Consider the following 19,316-nt stretch of genomic DNA (forward strand, 5'->3'; position numbering starts at 1 on the left):
TTGTTTTCAGACAGAATGTTTGTAGTGTGTCTGTTTGGAGAGAATAGGAGGCATCACACACTCAAGAAGAAACAATGCAAAAATAAAGAAAAAGAACTTATAACCAGAGGTTGATAATACAAAAACCAACATATCACATCATTATCTTATAGAATTCTAGATGGAATAAAATAGTTTATATTTATATTTTGCCAAAGGTAGCATTAATAAGTTTATTTGCTTGTTTGTGTGTTTGTTTTTATTTAATGATATCACCATCCTCTCATCTATTGGGAAAATAACTAATATTATATAAACAATTTAAGGCCCGTTGGTTCTACAAAAAACAACATAGCTATAAAATACTTCTTTTTTATACTTAGTGGAAACAATTAAAATGTTATCTGTCAAGCTGTACAAATATACTATTTCTAAATTATCTGTGGAGTCGTGTTACTTAGGTAATTGCAAAGTTGTGAGTACAGATAGAAATCAAAGACAGTATCAAGACTGAGAATTTGCATTTTTATAGTACATTTTTACAACATTTTGATTTGGACTATTATCATACACCAAAATATTATAATTCAACTTAAATGTACAATAAGATTCTGGCTTCTGTTTTAATTTTCCTACTTAACGCCAAGGATATAGCATTACTCACCTAACAATAGCAAACTACTCTATAAGTTCGCTTACAATTGTCAGGTTTGATCCACCCAATTTAGGTGTCTGTATTTAATAATGCATAAGGGAAGTGTTTTTCCTTTTTTTTTTCTTCTTAATTTTAGGAGTTTTTATTAAAAAAATAGGTACATCATCTTGCAAAAATTTAAATATTTCAGATTATTTAATTTAAAAAGTAGAAGCTCTTCCTTTACCACCACTTGGAATCATCTCACTTCTGCCCCATATGTAAAATCCAACACCTAGAAATAATAGTTGAGCATGCAAGGTACTTCTACATATAAATATCTTCCTACACATATACCATATTTATTAACATGTAAGCTTGTTTTTTCTTTACTAAATATGAGATTGTATTAATCATATTATTCTGCAACTTGCTTTTTCACATAAAATATGTCTTGGAGAGCTTTCACTCGGCATCATTAAATAAGCATGAAAATGAGTGCACCTTGCCCACTTTCATGGCTAAAATGCACCCCATAGTATAGTTTTATCATTACACATTTTAGCACTCCTTTATGATAAACCTTTTATGTGTAAGTGATTTTCCACCATTAGAAAAAATGCTGTAATGATTACTTTTGAATCTTGATTTATACTTTTTTCCACTTTCAAAATTATTCTTTCTATTGCATAGATTCCTAGCTTAGAGTTGTTAAATGACCCATTTTTCTATTTTGATAGATGTGGCCCAATTGCTGAAGGGCCTTAGGACTATGTACAGACCACAGGGGAGTCAGTTCAGAACTGGTGGCCCTGACTCAGGGGGGAAATGGTCCAGTCCCTGAGGAGGGACCCGCAGCACAGGCGTATGCAGAACTCACTAGTGTCAAAACAAGGCTACACAGGGAGACATTAGTGACAACCTCTTTTTGCTCAGAACTTGCTGGAACCCTTAGCCAGGTGTCGAGAGCTCTGATGGAACCCCGGGAATACTGTGTTCTTCCTCATGTTTTCTCTCTCAGTTTGTCATTTCTACCATGCCTGGCACTGCTCCCAAAGTCCGTGGAACACTCTCAGCAAATTGCAAATAAATCCCATGGTCTGCATTTTTTTCAAAGCATAGAGTCTTTATCATTAAGAAGAAGGAAGAGGAGGGAGAAAAGCAGGAGGAGGAGGAGGAGGGAGAGAAATAGTTCTATTTCCTTTGCAAATATGCCATATACCATATAGGTTTTCAGTGAAAACATTATGAGCTAATACATGTAATACACTTAGAACACACACAATTGTAACTACTTTGGCCAGTAGCACCCTCATTTTCTAGATGTATGGTGTAATTTATCTCTAAGTAATATTTTATCATGTAATGGGATGACCAAATCCTGGATTTATCACTTATTAACAATAGAGCCTAAATCACTTAGCCTCTCTGAGATTCAGGTTCCCGTTTTACTAAATATATATACACACACACACACACACACACACACACACACACACACATACATCTCTGGGAAGAACTGGATGAGTTAGCAATAATTTGTACATCTAACAGATGTACCATATATTTCGTTCTCAAAAATGTGCTAGGCATCATTTTTATTATTCTTTCTAGTTTACAGTATCTTACACTATGAGGCAACATTTATTTATAAAAATTAAATTAATTTCTAAGAAAAGTATAAATATATGCAATAGTATAAAGAATTAAATAGCATACCGCAACAATCAAAGGTATCATCCAGCCATCAAACCCTAGGAGAAATGAAAAAAGAACACTGAAGGCCCCTCCCCCAAACATGGCTGCCCTCTGAAAGTTCACTTAATGGATGGGTCTGACCACAATAGAAATAAGATTGTGTGTAAATGTGTAACCAAAGAGTTTGTGGACTCCCAGAACCCCTGTCAAGGTGACCCTGTGGAATCTCAGGGATCATAGGCCTGGACAATGATTGCAAATTAGTAAAATGAAACCTAATCAATTGAATTGTATCTTGTGTGGAGAAAACCTGTGTGAACAGAGTGGGGACAGTCAGTCTGAGACTCAGGAGGACAGTTCAAGGACTCAGGGCTTGTGCTGTCACCCCAGAACTGCCCTGAGAAGATGCAGACTAAATGTGGGAAATGACAGCTTCCACTCACACTCACCAGAGAGCTGCTCTCTGTGGGAGTGAGACCTGGCCTGGAGGACAGGAGTGTGGTGGTTTCAGTAAAGGCTCTGCCCTTCAACGCCTGGGTTCTCCACTTGCAAATGATGCACGCTGAGAAATTTAGCCATCCCTTCCGAACCCTAGATTCCTCTCCTATACAAGGCAGGGAATGCTTATAACAACATCATAGGGTTGTTCTGAGAATTACATGAGATAAGCTTCAGTGACCTGAGGTTGTCAGACAAACCCCAGAGCCATCAGTAGGTTTCAGAAATAGAGGCCCCAACTCAAGCAATGCCTCGAACTTAGGGATCCTGGTTTTAAGAATGAACTCCTCTCTGTAAAAGGCCATTGTCATGTGGGGCGGCCTGCTGGGTTTCAGCTCCCACTCCCCCCATAAGAACTCAGGATGTGGCTAGGCCAAAAAGGAACACCCACTGGGCCATAGGTAGGGGAGTCATACCACTGTGGTCTCACTGGAGGCTGGATTCACAAGACCTGCGACCTGCTGTCCGCTTTTCTGCCTGCCAACTGACCGACTCTCCTCGACTCACCAATCAGCGCAGCTGTGGCAGTTATATCAGTGGCCAATTGGCTAACTGGCTACAGCTGATGGCCAACTAGCCACAGCCATCGGCCATCTACTACCCGAGCCAGCACCTTTCCACGTGAGGCTGAGAGCCTGGAAACTGCACTCCTGGCTCTGTCCCCACAGCCATTGAGATTATAAATAGCATTTTATTTTTCACACTATTTTCCCCACTTCTTCCGCCTCCCCTCCCCCACTCCGGTTCAAGCCATTGTTTCTCAGTCTAGTTGTGTAGGACACAGCTCCCTGGTCCATGCTGGTGTTATGAGCCTTGCAGTCCTCCCGGTTGAGGCAGTCAGTTGAGGGTCATTCACACTATTTGTTATGGTAAGTATTTGGAATTTGGATTGTACTTGTAAGAAATGGAGACCCCTTCAAAGGGTTTAAGCAATCATGAATGTATCCTGGTTCACATTTATAAGTGTGTGTCTGGGTGTAGTGTGGAGAAGAATGAGATTGAAGCAAGCAGAGAGATTAGCAGCAGGGAGCTGGGTTAGTCACCAGAGCAAAGCCCCAGGCAGAGTGAGACGTCCAAATAAAATCGAGGTCAGGAGGAGGAAGATAGGGCAGCTGAACGGAGAGACATACAGTGAGATGGGTGGGAGTCGTTGACCAAGAACGAGCAAGGATGTGCAGAAAAATGAGAGATGAAGGTCTGTACGGGTCCGGACTGAGCAACTAGGGGCACACAGCCAGGGCATTCACATAATTGAGTAACGCAGACAATAAGACTGCCAATTCCTGGGGAAAGTGACAAATGGAGGCAATTTGGGCACATTCGTTACAGATGACTAATGTTAACATAGAAAGGAGAGCTTAGTTGGGTCATTGGGATGACTATATATATATATATATATATATATAATTTATTTTACAAAAAAAGGGTGTGTGTGTGTGTGTGTGTGTGTGTGTGTGTGTGTGTGTGAGAGAGAGAAAGGAAAGAAGATAAGTTAGGGTCTGACATATTCCATGCCAATTAGCAGTTCAGTGAGAGAAGTTACCATGGAGCGAAGGGAGAAAGGCTGATTGTGGTACTTTGAGGAGGATAAGGGAGAGGAGCAAGATGAGATAGAAGGAAGGATGTGGAGAGTTCTGTGAAGAACTTTCATGGCACTACTGATGCTTATTTTGTTCATATCCAGAACACATTAATCAAATGATGCCTCCCAAATCTTCATCGGTGGTAGTGCTTTTTTTAATCAATTGTATACCCATAACATCTTGAGGGCCATTTTAATTTCTTAACAATAAAGTAAAATTGTGTAATCTTTGGCTGTATTTATCTAATAAGACTTAATTTTATATTCTCACATGTACGTGAGATGAGCTCTATGGTCTCAAGTTTCTAGAATGTTTATAGAAGAAATATAGTTTCTGGAATTTTCAAGTTCATGCCAAACTTGTCTTGTTTTGCCAGGCACTGAAAACAAGACTCCAGCTGTGGTGTGGTCGGTGTGGGGCAGGGCTGAATAGATACTACCTCCAGGTGTGGACTTGTGTATATGAATAGTCAATGCTTCCATTGGCTCTTTTGGGCAACCAAGTGACCCTTTAGCTCATTTTGAGCTTCTTGTCATCTAATCCCCATGTCTCTTTTCTCTGGATATCCTCAGAAGGAAGACAAAAGGAAAATAATTGCCTTAACCAAAGTGAGGATAGAATTATTGGCAAGCATCAATACACACACACCCTTTTTAAGACTTGCAGAGCTGCTTCTGGGCCTCTGACTGGCCATTCCCCCTTTGCAGCCATGGGAAATGGAAGGCATGATTTCATCCAACCAAGGGAAGGGTGGACAAAGTGTCTTGAGGCTAATCAACTGAGATTCCCACAAGGGCTGCCAAGAGAGCTGAAGTCCTGGAGTTCTTTGCATAATTCCTAGGTTTTCCTACCTTATGCATTGTCGTGTGGGGAGGCCTGCAGGGTCTCTGCTCCCGCTCTCCACACAAGAATGCAGGATATGGTGAGGCCAAAAAGGAACACCCACGGAGCCATAGGTAGGGGAGTCATACCACTACGGTCTCACTGGAGGCTGGGTTCACTGGATGTGCGACCTGCTGTCCGTTTTGTCTGCAACCCACCGACGACTCTCTTTCACTCTCCTCCACTCTCCTCCGTAGCCGCAGCAGTTATATTAGCGGCTAATTGGCTAACTGGCTACAGCTGACGGCCAATCAGCCACAGCTGACGGCCATCTACTACCCGAGCCAGCACTCCTCCACGTGAGGCCGAGAGCCTGGAAACTACTTTCTGGGGCTCTGCCCCCATATGCATAACGTTTAACTTCTTACTTTTGAGTAACTGAAAAAAGAGAAGGACATAAAAAAAAGAAGAAAAAGGAACTCCCTTTATAGGCTCAGTCACCCAGATGATTCTACTAAAAGAAGCTTACAGAGCATCAGTTAACTAAAATTGGCTGATGAAACAAATGGGAGCATGTGACTTTCCACCACACTTTAATGATACACTAGAGAAATCAGAGGTCCCTGTTGTGTTCTGTAATCCTGAATTTGGTAAAATCCCAAGATTCAGATAATAAACCCAGAGGAGACCACATTGAGTAAATCTGTGCCATACTTTTGCTCTTGAGAATGTTTTTCTCAAGTCTTTTTCTTAATGCACACTTTTTTTTATTAGGTAGGTCATTTGTGTAACTGGAGGACCGCGCGTCTATTCCTTATGTCCTTGGAACCTCCATATGCCGGAATCTCTGGCTGGCCTGCCATTCATCATTCATCAACAGGGGCTCCCTTTCTTATTTTCCTTTTAAAAATTCTTTGTACTTTGCATTTTAATTTCCAATTTTCCTGGGAATTTCAACAATTATGTATTGAGTCCCTAAGATGTAACAATCAGTGGGTTAACTGTTATATATACATTGTCTTTTGATTTGTACAACAATATCAAATTAGTATTATAAGAGATAAGGAAACTGAGGCCCAAAGTGACCTCTGTGGGGAGAGAGATAGGAGTGCAGTTTCCAGGCTCTCAGCCTCACGTGGAAAGGTGCTGGCTCAGGTAGTAAATGGCCATCAACTGTGATTGGATGGCCATCAGCTGTGACTAGTTGGCCATCAGCTGCAACCAGTGAGCTGTTGGCCACTAATATATCTGCTGTGGCTACGCTAGCAGCAAATGGGGGCTAGCAAGAAGATGGTGGCTGACCTAGAAAGAGAAGATTGCAATTAGCACGGCAGATTGCAGCTAGCAAGTGAGGTTGAGGTTGGTTGGCAGAGACAAGTAGATGGCAGGTTGCGGATAGTGTGGCTCCTGCTTCCTGTGTCTCCAACCCAGCCGCCAGGGAGACTACAGTGGTATGACTCCCCTGTCTATGGCTCCATGGGTGCTCCTTTTTGGCCTCACCATATCCTGTGTTCTTATGTGGGGAGTAGGAGCTGAGACCCCGCATGCCACCCGGCATGACAACCTCACTGACACTATACGATGAGTCTGTTTAGGCACATTTATTCAATGCAGGGCGGTCTGATTCAAATGATAACACAATCACTTCTGTACTTAAAAAGTACATAAGTACTCTACCCTAATGTAGAGTCTCATATATTCCAAAGGAAGACAAAGTCTTAAAGCATTCGCCCTTGCGAAGGTGAGTTCAAACAAAAAGAAAAGTTAAGTGTAAAAAGTCAGATCTACAACTGTGGACTCCTGGCCTATCAACAGGAACCACCATAATTGGTATCATTTTCTTGTGGCCAAAATCTACCACCACCACCCACCCCCTAATTATTCTACCAATTAATGCTTGGAAAGGTTTCAATCATACCTATCACTCACAAATTGAATTAAATCCAATCTTATTCTCAATGTGATTGTGGGGACAGAGTCCCAGAGAATAGTTTCCAGGCTCTTGGCCTCACATGGAAAGGTGCTGGCTTGGTTATTAGATGGTCATCCATCCACTGTGACTGGCCATCAGCTGTTACCGATTATCCATTAGCCACTAATATAACTACCATGGCTAAGCTAGGGGGTTGGTTGGTTGGCAGAGAAGCGGATGGCAGATTGCGGCTAGCAAGTGGGGTTAGCAGGCAGATTATGGATTGTGGATCGTGTTGATCCTACTTCCTGTGTCTCGCCCGGCTGCCAGCAAGACGGGGGTGCAGGAAGACCTCTCATTGGGGTACTGGAGGATGTTGGCTTTGTGTCTCAACCAGCCACCATCGAGAATATAATGGTATGCCTCCCCTGTCTGTGGCTGCTTTTTGGCCTCACCAAATCCTGCGTTCTGGTGTGGGGAGCGGGATCTGAGACCCAGCATCACAGTGATCCTAAAAGCATGAATACATGTGCAAGGTCTCCTTGATGCCCAGGTTGCCTGTAAGCTAAAAACATTTCTCACCTGCATTTTATTGACCAATACAGTGTTGGTTCATTCTCACCATACACTTTAAAAAAAAATAAAAATTCCATTGTCAAGATTTAAAAATGAAAAAGTTTTACATTAATACTGAAGAAGGCTAGGCTACCTTATACTCATAAATAGCATAATTACCTGTCACTAATGGATATGGCTCTTTCCTTTAAATAGAACACCTACTTTCTACCCATCTCCCTCTCTCTCTCTCTCTCTCTCTCTCTCTCTCTCTCTCTCTCTCTCTCTCCTCTCTCTCCTCCTGAGAGTGAAGCTGTGTGTCAGGTTCCATTTATCATCTAACACAAAGCTGGCTTCACTCATTTTTATTCCTTTCCTGGTCCCTGTAGGCACTTGAGTTTTGTATCTGTTTATCCCATTAAACAACTTTGGAGAGTGGTTTCATTCATTAATTTACTTTTTTAGTTTTTAGATAAAAAGTATTTTTGGTAATGTGAATTGCAACATCAAACTAAATGTGAAGGATTTTTGTTTTCCCTTTACCTGGAAAAGATTTTTATTGTTAGAGTGTTATTTAAATATTCCAACACTTTGACACAAGGACAGAAAATTGTTGTAGGCAAGATGACATAGTCTGTAAGGGAGGCAGTAGTTAGCATTGATGGGCAGACTTCAGAATTTACCATTTCACCTTGAAAATTAAAATGGAGAGAAATGAATCCTACAGAAATACAGAGTTACTTCAGGAGCAGATGTGAGTTGGTCTGTTCCTTTCACTACTTGGAATTTGGTTTGAAATCTCTTCCAGAAAAGATATTGAAATGTGACGACTTAACGTTGATTGTGTCTGTGTAACATTCAGAGACGTGCTTTCAAATAGAAACAAAAGTCTTAGTCCAGATGACAAGTAAAATGAGTGTTACTGCTACCAGTTTTCAGCATTTACCATAGATCAGACACCATGCTAAGTGACTATGTAATCTCATTTAATCCTCTCTGCAACTCTGTGATATATTCATTATCTCCATTTTAAAACTGAGGACACTGGGGAGTCTCAGAAGTAAAGTGATTTGCCTAAACTAACACAGCCAGGAGCTTGGGACCTGATTTTCCAGAACAAATCTGCTTCCAAAGCACTTTATCACACTATTTGGTCTTTGCTAAGCTTCCCAAATTAATACTTTGGAATATTATTTTTCTTGTCTCTAAATTCAGAGTTGTAAGTGATATGTAAATGATGATGAAATATAATGTTGATTCTGAGCATTTTTGAGTGTTTTGTTGACCTCTTTGTGGATACAGAGAGAGAACCAATGTTACTCGGCTACTTTGTGTTCTTATTAGCAAATGCTGCATCATATACTTTGCCTGAATGTGGGAGCATGGTGCTATCTCCCAGTTCCCAAGTACAGGCAAGATGACCCGCCCTGTGTTTCACTGAGGCTGATGGGGCGGGCGGGGGGCTCGAGGGGGGTGAGTCCAGGGCATTTGTGTGCGTCCTTGGACTGCCTCATCTGATTCAGTTCAGCTCAGATTGACATGTGTTGATGACATCCTTGTTAACTTTACACATGGGCTAGGTACCGAGTGTGTGACTACACCCTTGCCCCTTCTGCCCGGTGGCCCTTAGGCAAATTACCTAATATCTCTGAGCCTCAGTTCCCTCATTTGTAAATGAGAATACTGACACCCACTGTATAGGGGTGTTGTGTGGGAAAAATATCCTTTGATATGTTGCTGCTTCAAAATGTTTATTAATTTAATGCCAGTTTCTTACCCACATCTGTTTTTACTCTTAGTTTAATGGTATGTTCTTACCATGAGTTCAAAATCACAACTTAAAAAGAGAGAAAAACCAATAGCTTAACTCTATTTCTTTTTAAATTTGTTGTGAAAGGGTGACCAGTCAGTTTCCTATTTGCATAATTAGCAAAGACAAAGCTAGAGTCCTTAACTACCAAGATGTTTAAAACATAGACCAAAATGAAAAGCACCAAACCAGTAACTGTAAAGATTTGTTTTTACCTAGAGTTAAAAGTTGGTAAGAATCATCCCAAGCTGATTAAATACTTTGGCAGGTGTCTAAAACAAGTCCCCGGAGTGATTTCACAGGGAATTATGCCTATTTCGGGTTAGTTTCTGAGATAGCTGATCTCTTTATGGCAAGAGAGGCGATGTTTAATGTTACATCACGCTGCACTGGGCAGGTGTGTGCTCTTAGCCAGAACAAGCAGCAGCAAACTCTACAAACTGTTTCTGGAAGGACTTAGGGAAGTTGTAAAATCTCCTTGTTTTTGGAAGCCGGCCATGGATTTTATAATTGCCATTCCAGTTGTGGGGGCAGAGCCCCAGAAAGTAGTTTACAGGCTCTCGGCCTCACGTGGAGGAGTGCTGGCTCGGGTAGTAGATGGCCGTCAGCTGTGGCTGATTGGCCGTCAGCTGTAGCCAGTTAGCCAATTAGCCGCCAATATAACTGCTGTGGCTACGCTAGCAGAGAGGAGGAAGGAAAGAGAATGGGGGCTAGCAAGAAGATGGCGGCTGGGCTGGCAAGCGTGGATGGCGGTTTGCGGACAGTGTGGATCCAGCCTTCAGTGAGAGTATAGTGCCGCCAGAGAGAATATAGTGGTATGACTCCCCCATCTATGGCTCCGTGGGTGTTCCTTTTTGGCCTCACCATATCCTGCGTTCTTGTATGGGGAGCGGGAGCAGAGACCCCGCTGGACGCCCTGCACGACAAATGGCGCAGCGAGCAGGGTCCCCCGCACGACAAATGGCGCAGCGAGCAGGGTATGGTGCCGGCCAAAGCTCTGCAAAGGACGGTGGAGCAGTTTGTGCGTGTGAACACTCAGTCTCAGGAAGACCAGGAGGAGCAGCTGCCGGAGAGCTGGACCCCCGTGGAGGGGTGGGAGGACATGGACGGTTCTCCCACCAGCACAGGAAAAGCCATGCAGCTGCTGGAGAGATGGAGCCCCGTGGAGAGGTGGAAAGATGTGGACGGTTCCCCAACCAGCACAGGCCGGAGAAAGCAAAGGTCGTTGCAGCCCTGTGGGCCGGGAAGTTCCTGGTCAGGCAGCCTGGATGCAGGACTTATAGTCCCAGGAGGTAACGCTTGCTGAGTCCTCCTTGGGAGATGAGGGTGAGGTCAAGGTCATCCCTCACCCCCAGGACGGCCCTGGTGAATGACTATGGCTATGGGGAATTGCCTTCCATCCCTAATTTAATGGACCGCTTGACTGTTTGTTTGGGAACTGTTGTTAGTGGAACTGGGGGATATTTGCTTTTGTCTCTTGACTGGCCGCCATTGAGAATATGTAAGCACCTTGATTGTGAGTCGCTGTTGTTCCAGCAGGGTACCGCGAGAGGCCCAGAGAGAGTGGCAGTGCCCTGAGAGCCCTGGCCGAGCCCAGGAAGTGTGGCTGTGCCCACAGAGAGTGGCAGTGCCCTGAGAGCCCTGGCTGAGTCCAGGAAGTCTGGCTGTGCCCACAGAGAGTGGCAGTGCCCTGAAAGCCCTGGATGAGTCCAGGAAGTGTGGCTGTGCCCACAGAGAGTGGCAGTGCCCTGAGAAATCCTAGCTGTGCCCGGGGAAACTAGTGGTACCCTAAGAAGTCCAGGAAGTCTGGCCGTGCCCAGAAGCACTGGTGGTGCCCTGAGAAACCCTGGCTGTGTCCAGAGAGCCTGGCTGTGTCCAGAATATTGCATTCACCCCCAGGCTCCTCGCACAGGGCCCCTCGCGGAAAATGCTTGTCGCGTAGATTGTAAGGCGAGAGCCTGTAGGGGTGGAGTGTGGGGGCAGAGCCCCAGAAAGTAGTTTACAGGCTCTCGGCCTCACGTGGAGGAGTGCTGGCTCAGGTAGTAGTTGGCCGTCAGCTGTAGCCAGTTAGCCAATTAGCCGCTAATATAACTGCTGCGGCTACGGAGGAGAAGAGGAAAGAGAAGAATGGGGGCTAGCAAGAAGATGGCGGCTGGGCTGGCAAGCGTGGATGGCGGTTTGCGGACAGTGTGGATCCAGCCTCCAGTGAGAGTGTAGTGCCGCCAGAGAGAATATAGTGGTATGACTCCCCTACCTATGGCTCCGTGGGTGTTCCTTTTTGGCCTCACCATATCCTGCGTTCTTGTATGGGGAGCGGGAGCAGAGACCCCGCTGGACGCCCTGCACGACAAATGGCGCAGCGAGCAGGGTCCCCTGCACGACACCAGTCTTTCACACACACGTATGAGATGAAACGCCCTGTTATCCCCCTCCCTGCCCCCACCCTGCTGGAACCACCCAAATCACTTTTGAAAAGAGGAGTCTTGGTAAAGAGTCCCTAGTTTATCCACATTTTCTCCTCTTTTTCTGTAATTTGTGTTTTGCAGGACAAATGATACTGGCTTTCTCTCCTTCAAAGACCACTTGCCTGTCACCCAGATAGTTATCACTGATACCAACAGATCAAACTCAGAAGCTGCTTGGAGAATTGGTCCATTGCGTTGCTATGGTGACCGTGAGTACTAATGGAAATAAGCTTTCTTTCTGTGTTACATAAGCCCAAGATGTTTTTATTCCCTTATCCCTTTCCCATGCAGTTTTCCCCAGTCTTGAAAAATTATCCACATGCTCAGCTTTCCTATACCCCATTCCAAAACAATGAGCCATGCTTAAGGATTTTCTCATTTGCAGGACACTTCTGGAATGCAGTCTCATTTTATACAGAAGCCTCTTACCTCCACTTTCCTACCTTCCATGCGGAATTCAGCGCTGATATTTCCTTCTTTTTTAAAACCATGGCTTTATCTGGAGTTTTCTTAGAAAACCTTGGCATTACAGACTTCATCCGACTTGAAATAAGCTGTAAGTTCCCTCATTTATGAATTTAATGTAGTTGGTCAACGGAAGAAACTTTAGTCTTATCTTTGCCAACAACAAGTTCATATTTGTACTACTAAATAACCTCACTGGGCATCTATAAATTAGCAATGCCAATTTCTAGTACCTTCTAATGTTTTATTATTACCTATCCGTATTTAATCAGTCATTCTCTCTTCAAAATAGCACATTCCCCAAATGTCCGTGGATACCTATGGCTATGTCCTTTATCTGATCCATGTGTGTTTCTTACGTGTGACTTTAAGTTTCTACATCATAGAACTTGTTCATTACAATTTCTGTGAGAAGCTGAAAGTGTTATTCTTGTGCATTATATTCAGATTTTGGGTTCACTTTTTTGTTGTACTTTTGCTCTGAAAGTAGTATCCTCACTTATTGCTCATCACTAGGAGTGTGTGACTACCCAGTCAGAATTCCCATCATTGCTCTATCACTTCACCATGAACTTTGGTGTATCTGGTGCATTTGATGCCAGGACGTGGGTCAGTTTTTAACATCCTATCTCCTATATATACAGGTTATATTCAGTAATCATCACAAAGTTAAATGAAAAAATGATAGAAATACAGATGGGGAAATGTTCTATTATTGAACTTGTATATGTAGTCATGCCAATAAAAAAATAACCCAGTACAAAAAGGAAAATAAAATAGATTTTTTTTTCAATTGCATTAATTTGATTTTTATAAAAAGGGAAAAAAAATACTTATGTTCATTTGTTCCAGTAACAGTAATAAAATTAAAATGTCTGTTCCTTAGACTTTACCTCTACAAATTTGTGAATGACTTCATCAAAATTGATTTTCTTGGCATGTCTATGTTTAAAAGATTGTAATCAGATTTACCCATCAATCTTCTCTCATATTGATCAAAGGATTCTTTTTATAAATTTTAATTTTTTTCACATTAAGCAATAGCTATATAAATTTTAGGAAAGGTTTTAAACATAAGGATATCTTGGGTACAGATTCATAAAAATTCAATTTTACAATAAATTCCAGAAATTGTAATATTTTCCATGTGTATTTTTCAGAATCACTTCTAACAACTTTCAAAATACCTCTGCAATCAGAAATAATCCACTAAAATATTTTTACCAGAAAATTCAGCATAGATTGCTGTTCTGTTAGGTAGTACCTAACAGGGTTCCTGAGGATTTCAAAACACTTAAGCTGTCTTTGGATGTAATTTGTGTCCACAACCCCATGGTACTATATATTCATGTGTTTCAATAGATTTGAGTTATATAATGATAGTGCAGTAATTATAAAAATGAAAAGTCAGAACTTGAGTTCTTGCTCTTTAAAGAAAACACATATATTTGAGTCTGTATGTTCAGGAGCCAACAATTTATCTGGTGTTCTCTGTGTTAACTTACCTCTTGAATACAATATTTACTAAGTGTTAAGAAATAAAAAGTGCTATTTGAAGCTTACATGTGCATTATTAAAAATTAATACTAACATCACCATTTGTTAGAACTCAGACTAACAAAAGATTATGTTTTTGGTGGAGATCTGTTTTATTACTAACACTTAGAATTAAAGGCGCATGGCAATAAGGAAAAACAGATCTACTTTTAGCTGCTTCTGCTTGTTTTTCAATTCTCTGCACTCAGGGTATCCCCTTATTTCTTACCTACAGTGTGGCCTGTTCCCACCGTCTTGTCCTTGTTATACCCATTGCCATAAAAACTCCTGTTTGTCACCAGGTGTCTCATTTATCTGCGTCTAAATAGATGTTCCCTATAGTGTGATTAAGACAATTGACCATTGTGACTACATCATATACCCTTGAAAGGATAAGTAATGTGTTACCACCAGAAACTTGGAAATTTAAGAGATCGAGAGAAAGAGACAAAAGCACCGGCTAGAGGAGATATGTAGCTGCAGTGTTTGTATGCTTTTCCTCCAAATCACCAAGCAACTAAGTGTTTCTTTAGCAATGACAGCACAATACATGCAAGGAAAGAGATCTCTTTAATTGGTAGTTTTAACTCCTTTAACGCCAACAATTTAGACTGTTAATGGGAGGAAACCCTGTGCCTTTCGTGTGAAATAAGATCCCTCCTACCGAACTTGGCCCAGGTCTGAAAACGTGGAGTTGAGTGCCAACCATTTTATAATATTAATATAATAACCTTAATGTACATTTAATAAAAATCAGGCCCCAAGGCCTATTGATTCATTAAAGTGGCAGCAAATGTCATCACAAGGTAATGAGTGTTGATTTAGTGTTAATTATATGTCGATACCCAATGTGTACTCTCTGTTACTATATTTTGTCTTTTGGGCTGTACAAAAATGTTTTAAATGCACGTGGTATTACATTTGATGAAAATATAATTTCCACCAGAGTTAATTTATAAACAACCTGACAATTAGCTACTGATTTTATTCCCATTTTACAAATGAGAAAACTGAGACGCAACAAGATAGAAAATGTGCCTTAGGACACAGTGGCTCTATATCCCCTTTTCAAGGCCTCTCCCTTATTGCTTTTCCTTTAGGTCAAAATTCACACTGACTAGAATGTGCAACATAATTCAAGCTCTCAGTTACTTGAAATCCTGCATATTGGGGGCTTCTTATACCAAGACTGGCTTTCGGTTAGGGTTTTGAGGCTGAGGAGGGAGTGGTCCTCGGTGGTGTTTGACTTTTGATAATTCAGATTTGGTAGTTGATGACTTTGTCAAAAAAAACCCATGTCCTGTTTTGGGGATAAAGGAGAGGGGCATCACAAGGTGTTGAGAGTGAAGTGAAGGTCTGGCATACAAAGGTTCCAGTTACTGAAAGGGGGCTATCTTCTCTTCCTCAATGTATAGCTTACCTCTCCACTTCCTTCAGTCTTAACAAAAATGTATATAATAACGGAAAATATAAGAACATATACTTAACTGAGAAAAAATGGTAAATAATTCTATTTTTGGTGTCAGATTCTACTCACTATCTGGGAATCTTTGAAAAAATATTTTTACTTCTATGAACTTTTGGTTTTCTCATCCATGAAATGGAAACAAAAGTGATGCCTTCCTCACAGGGTTGTTTTGAGGACTGAAATGAGAGAATCGATTGCAAGTGCCTGGCAGAGTTCATTGTCTTTTCAATGCTGCTGGTACTTGGTCTCTCTCTCTCTCTCTCTCTCTCTCTCTCTCTCTCTCTCTCTCTCTCTCTCTCTCCCCTATCTAACTTAATGGCTGCGCCACACCTGCCATCATCAGCACCAGTATCATCACTGCCATATCATTATGGGTATTACTACCCCCGACTAGCTGCCCCTGGCTTGTTTTACATGCATATTGATATAGAAAGGCAGAGTCATAGGAGGAGCTGAGTGGGGAGGGGAACGCGTGCTTTTGATCCCAGGCACCCCCACTTGCAGCTATGTTTCCTTGGACATGACACAGACTTTCTGAGCCTCTTTTTTTTTTTTTTTCCCTAAATCTTAATGTGAATGCTTATATCACCTGTATTAATGAGATAACATGGAAAAGAGCACTGGATTTTCCAGGTTGTGGGTCTTTGCCCTGCAGGAGCAAAGCTGCCCAGCTAACCCAGTATCTACAGATAACTAGGAAGACATAGTTGAAGCCAGTATAGACCCAGAAAAACCAGAAACTTGACATGGATACATGTGTATCATATTGGGATTGGTGTCCCAGTTCCCTATCCTATGTCCTGACTTCTCACCAACTGGGCCAATATAAAACCTTGAGGCTTAACATTTGGTGGTTATTACTATTAATGTAGTTTTAATACTGCAGGGATTTCCACTGAAGACCTTCCTACCTAGCTTTTGATTTATGATCATTTATAGCATTCATTCACAACTTGTTTGTGCCCTGAATGCAGACAACTCTCTTCATCTTTCTGTTTCCCTTTTGTGGTTTCAGCTCCTTCCGAGATCACTTTTGCCATGGATGTTGGGAATGGCCCCATCGAGATCGTGGTCCAGTCTCCTTCCCTTTTGAATGACAACCAGTGGCATTACGTGCAAGCAGAGAGGAACCTCAAGGTAACCTCGCTCCAGGTAGACAACCTCCCGAGGATGACCAGGGAGACTTCGGAGGACGGACATTTCAGATTGCAGCTGAACAGCCAGTTGTTTGTAGGTACGGGACATCTTCAGGCACCCTTCATAATAAAAACCCTACAAAACCATTGTGTGACCAGGCCCAAGAAAAATTATTAAAATATGTCATAAAGCTATTAGAATTATCCATTTAGTTTTACACATTCTTTCTTTTTAGCTTCATTAACTACAGCAATAAAAGATTATGCCTCCCCTTAGCAAATTTTGAGGTGGTCTCAGATCTTTTTTGTATTTTTTCTCTTTGTACATATGACCTTCATATATCCAGGGCCCCTATTATGTTTCATCCTTATAATCAAAATATGCTGTTAGAAAAGAGAATGGATCAGCTCATTGCAGCTTTGTGGTGCTGGCTCTAAGTCAGTGGGTCACACTTGCCCCTTTTTGCTGATACCTAACTCCTGAAAATTATAACAGTGTAATGAAATATGCTGTAGCGTTTAAAAGGGATTTCAGTCATCAGTAATACAACGGGGAAAGGAATTATTGGTTTTTAAACTAGGGCTTCTTTGATACACCCTGAAATCAAGTCACCTGGCTGGCTGCCTTACACTTGCACCTAAAAAGCAGTCCTGGACCCCAAGCAGATGTCCCTCCAGTGTTTATTCCCTTTCTGAGACTCAGAATCAGACTTCAGACAAGTTATTCATCTGAACTGGCTGCCACTGCTGCTCATGGGGACTGGAAAGTCTCACACAGGATTCACTGAGTCCTTCCTTCCTTCCTTCCTTCCTTCCTTCCTTCCTTCCTTCCTTCCTTCCTTCCTTCCTTCCTTCCTTCCTTCCTTCCTTCCATAGTCACTAGCACCTAAAACAAGCTGGCACCTTGTTGGATGGTGGGGATTGAAAAGTGAGTTGTATAGTGACACTACTTTTAAAGAGCTCACAGTCTGTGTGTGTGTGTGTGTGTGTATGAGAGAGAGAGAGAGAGAGAGAGAGAGAGAGAGAGAGAGAGAGAGAGAGAGATGGGGCAGGGAATAGAACTTAGCCACATTAGTCCAGGTAGGAAAGGTCAGCTTTATAATTTAGAAAGGATTTTTTGAAAATACGTTGAGCAGGGCTTATAAAGCTTTCAAGTACCAAACAGTGCTATAAATATTAGGGATATTGTAATATTATCACAATTAAGAAGATGCTCTTACATAAAACTTGAAGTTGAGATGCTTAGAACAATGATATAAATAAATTCCAAGAGTGGCCAGCAACCCAGATTTAATTTTCTTTCCTTATTTTTTATTTAACCAACTCTCACACAACATAGCTTGCCTGTTAGTAACAGAATGCCTTCAGCAATCAGTGGGTGTTTCTTACTTGCTTCCTTTACATTTGAATTTGTAAAATTTTAACTTTGAGGAAAGTAGTTACTAAAAGCACATGAACTAAAAGAAAAAAAGTAATAGAATATGTCATATGCTCTCATCTAATGGGGGTTATATTTCTTCATCTGTCATGTTTTTCATATCTGGCAGAAGCGAAGGTATAAGTGATTAAAACATTTTTATGATTATAAGGCATTTACTTGATTAATAACCTACATAAGTGATATGATTTAGTATTAAATATTTTTTAAAAATTTATATTGCTGTTTAATTCTACTTAAACATCACATTTTATTTCTCTGAAGAAGTTTGCTAGTCATCAAAATGTAATGTTTGTGGGTTTTTTTGGTGGAATCGATTCAAGTAGTTTGCAATTTTCATAAATTATATTCATGCCAAAGTTTAATTTATCTTCAGGCAGTATTTACAAATCTTTCAGGATGAAATGTGTATATAAAGATGGAATAATTTTTTGATCCTTTCATGCAAATTTCATGTAGCTATGAAATTATCATATGTCCTGAATATGTGATAAACTTTCTGCAAGTCAACAGGGAAAAAGAGGCAGTTGTGTTTCATGGAAGGTTTTTATCTGCAGATGTTTCCATTAAATTGCTCACAAAGGCCATGGGTTGTGAGAGCATGTGGATGGGTCTGGAGGAGATATGTTGCTCAAGGTGGAGCCAAGGTCAGCTGTGGCTAGAGCACCTGCTTCTGTTATGTTTCTCTCCAATAAATTCCATCTTAGATGTTACTCTGCTTTATCGAATTTGTCTTAATGTACTTGAAGAAGAAAAAAATGCCTTTAGAGGTCACTTTAGTCTATTGGTTTGAATTTTTTTGCTTAGTGTTCAGTGATACACTTGTTTAGAAATATCAGGTGACTGAAAAAGCTGAAGTTGCAATATTTCCATTTCTATAATTCAGTGGTTAAAAAACACCCACAAAAAACAAAAGAATAAAAACAAAAAAAATAAAAACCCTTTACTTAGCTATAGCAGCCAAACAGAAGGATTGCATTCCCCATCACTCAGAAATTTAGAGGAAATGGATATTTTTATTTGCTACACAGAAAAAGATATAATTGATATGTACTTCTTTACTGGGATGAATTGAATGTGGCAGGACGTAAATATTAATTTGGATGTGTCTGTCTAGATACTTTTAGCCACTGAACTACCTTGCAATCAAAACAGCATTGTTCAGCATTGTTTAAGGGCATTGCTGCTGTGCTCATGAGTGCTTCCTGAGTACCAGAAATTGGTTTAATTTTACAGAATAGGGTGTACCTCTTAGCACTACCCCTGCTATCTGAATGTGACAAGTTCAAGTCCTGCCACATGAGTCAAAGCATTCTG

The 19,316-nt window shown here is 41.3% G+C and overlaps 1 protein-coding gene across 2 annotated transcripts in view; it reads left to right on the plus strand.

The window, feature by feature from the left end:
- The window catches only part of CNTNAP5 (contactin associated protein family member 5), an 809,041-nt gene that overhangs the window by 655,669 nt on the left and 134,056 nt on the right, over positions 1–19,316 (plus strand). For both annotated transcript variants that reach the window (XM_019749552.3, XM_019749551.3), the window contains exons 15-17: positions 12,038–12,165; positions 12,342–12,512; positions 16,441–16,659. In XM_019749552.3, coding sequence (XP_019605111.3) covers positions 12,038–12,165; positions 12,342–12,512; positions 16,441–16,659 — 518 coding nt within the window. The remainder of the gene's footprint in view (positions 1–12,037; positions 12,166–12,341; positions 12,513–16,440; positions 16,660–19,316) is intronic.

Source organism: Rhinolophus sinicus, chromosome 17 (assembly GCF_057876585.1).
Source record: "Rhinolophus sinicus isolate RSI-liver-muscle chromosome 17, RSI-T2T, whole genome shotgun sequence".
Taxonomy (NCBI): Eukaryota; Metazoa; Chordata; class Mammalia; order Chiroptera; family Rhinolophidae; genus Rhinolophus; species Rhinolophus sinicus.